The 2702-nt window shown below is 39.5% G+C and overlaps 1 protein-coding gene across 1 annotated transcript in view; it reads left to right on the forward strand.

The window, feature by feature from the left end:
• The window catches only part of LOC106876906 (cell cycle control protein 50A), an 18467-nt gene that overhangs the window by 6763 nt on the left and 9002 nt on the right, over nt 1–2702 (forward strand). The window contains exons 3-5 of the mRNA XM_014925655.2: nt 295–435; nt 1269–1467; nt 2020–2130. Coding sequence (XP_014781141.1) covers nt 295–435; nt 1269–1467; nt 2020–2130 — 451 coding nt within the window. The remainder of the gene's footprint in view (nt 1–294; nt 436–1268; nt 1468–2019; nt 2131–2702) is intronic.

Consider the following 2702-nt stretch of genomic DNA (forward strand, 5'->3'; position numbering starts at 1 on the left):
TATATATATATATATATATATATATATGTGCCTGTGTGTGTATGGTGTAGTGAAATGGTCTAAGATAAGATCTTTTGTGGTGAAATTAGGATAGACATATATGTATATGTAGGTATGTGTGTACGTGTATAGATGTGTGAATGTTAGTGCTTGCTAAGTTGTGGCATTTGTTGAAATGTTACTTGTTGAGATTTTACTTGCTGAGTTGTGCTCCAGACATAGAGGTGGGTGCCTTGTAATGAGTGTGGACAAACAAGTGGACAGTGCAGCTGTATGTTTTGTCTTTTGCTGCAGGTGATGGAAGTAACAGCTGACTACACCAACTGTGTTAGTATTCACAGCACCGCCAATACAACCTGCTCTAAAATCATCAACAACAACAGTACCTCGAACTGTCAGTGTCGTATAGAGATTGATCTCAAAAATAACTTTAAGGTAAGGAATTTCATTCACACATTTCTGCCTCTCTCTTTCTACCTCTGCCTCCCTCCTTCTCTCTCTATCTTTCTTACTCTCACTCTTCCACCTCTCTCTCTGTATTATCTCTTGTATTGAGTGACTGAAATCATCAACATCATCATCATTTAACGTTTGTTTTCCATGGACAGTTTTGACTGAAAACTGGGCAGCTACACCAGACTCCCGTCTGATTTTGGCTTGGTTTCTGCAGCTGGATGCCCTTCCTAACACCAACCACTCCGAGAGTGTAGTGGGTGATTTCTACATGCTACCAGCACAGGTGCCAATTACGAGACACTGGCATCGGCTATGAGTACGATCGCACTTGGCTTGGCAAGTCTTCTCACGCACAGCATATTGCCAAAGGTCTCGGTCACTTGTCATTGCCTGTGTGAGGCCAAAAGTTCGAAGAGTGCTTTTTACGTGCCACCAGCATATGTACATGAAAAGGCTTCGTTCAGTCTCCATCTACCAAATTCACTCACATTGTTAAGGCTCTGGCTAAGCTGTGGCTATAACAGAAGATACTTGTCTAAGGTGGCACTCAGCAGGACTGAACCAGAATCCATGTGGCTGAGAAGCAAACTCCTTAACCACACAGCACTATATTTTCTTCTGCTTTTCCATGTTAGTATGGATCGGAAGGGACATTTTGAGGCCAAATTTTGCAGCTTGATGCTCTTTCTGCTTTTAGGTGCTCCTTATCACATTCACACACATGGTATATATCTATTCCATGAAATGGAATACGCACAACAATTTTGTTAGGAAAGAACTATTTTAAAATGAACTCCCTTTTGTCTTGACAGGCCCCAGTGTACTTGTATTATGGACTGACCAACTTTTATCAGAATCACCGACGCTATGTCCGTTCCCGGGATGACAGGCAGCTAAAGGGTGATATATTCCCACCAAATGATCTCGTCCGAGAATGTGAGCCGTTCCGTCTGTACAACAAAACAATTGGTTATGCACCATGTGGTGCTATAGCTAACAGTTTGTTCAATGGTATGTTGATTCAGATTAACTCTTCTCTATTTAATTTGTATTTTAAGGTAATTGTATGCTGTCAACTTAATGTGACAGTCCCCTGAAGGGAATAATACTACTGTCGGTTAGACCGAGAAAGCTGCACTGCTTCCTGTCCACTAAGTTATGAGGATATAAACACACCAAAACCAGTTGTCAAGCACTGGTGGGGAACAAACACAGCACACACACAATGGGCTTTCAGTTTCTGCCTACCAAATCCACTGATGAGGCTTTGGTCGACCCAAGAAGACACTTACACAAGGCGCCATACAGTGGGGACTGAACCTGGAGCCATGTAGCTGGGAAGTAAATGCATAATTTATAACAAAGTACAATACAAAATAGGGTTGGTAGGCAAAGTGTTAAAACAATTGTCTGTTCTCTTCCAAAATAATGTTTGTGTTTCTTTTTCTTTTCTTTTTTCTTTTCTTTTTTCTTTTTTTTTTTTTTTTTTTTTTTTTTTTTTTTTTTTTTGCAATGGGAAATCTTTCATGCTAATGGTTTACATTTTCTATTCTATTTTAACAGATTCTTTCCAATTGGAATATGTGAACAGATCAAGAGTTGTGCCTCTGATCAAGACTGGGATTGCTTGGGATTCTGATAAGAAAGTGAAATTTCGTAACCCATCAGAGCCATGTAAAGACACTTATATTTTCTTCTGTTTCTTGTCTTTTTTTTTCTTCTGTGTTGTTATTATTAGTGTTATTATTAAGCGGTGAAACATTTTGTCTGTCTTTATGTTCTGTGTTCAAATTCTGCCTTTCATCCTTTCGGGGTTGGTAAATTGAGTACCAGTGAAACACTGGGGTTGATGTAATTGACTATCCCCCTCCCCACAGGTTTCAGGTCTTGTGCTTATAGTAGAAAGGATTATTATTAAAGCGACAAGTTGGCCAGAAGTGTTAGCATGCCGGGCAAAATGCTGAGGGACATTTTGTCTATCTTTGCATTCTGAGTTCAAATTCTGCTGTGATTGACTTTGACTTTCATCCTTTTGGGGTTGATAAATGAAGTAAAACACTGGGGCTGATGTAATCGACTAGTCCCCCTCCTCTGAAATTTAGTAGAAAGGATTATTATTATTATTATTATTATTATTATTTAAGGCAGTGGGTTGGCAGAACCGTTAGCATGCTGGACAAAAAATGCTTAGCAGCATTTCATCCATCTTTATGTTTTGAGTTCAAATGCCATTGAGGTTGACTTTG

Source organism: Octopus bimaculoides, chromosome 5 (assembly GCF_001194135.2).
Source record: "Octopus bimaculoides isolate UCB-OBI-ISO-001 chromosome 5, ASM119413v2, whole genome shotgun sequence".
In the NCBI taxonomy this organism is placed as follows: domain Eukaryota; kingdom Metazoa; phylum Mollusca; class Cephalopoda; order Octopoda; family Octopodidae; genus Octopus; species Octopus bimaculoides.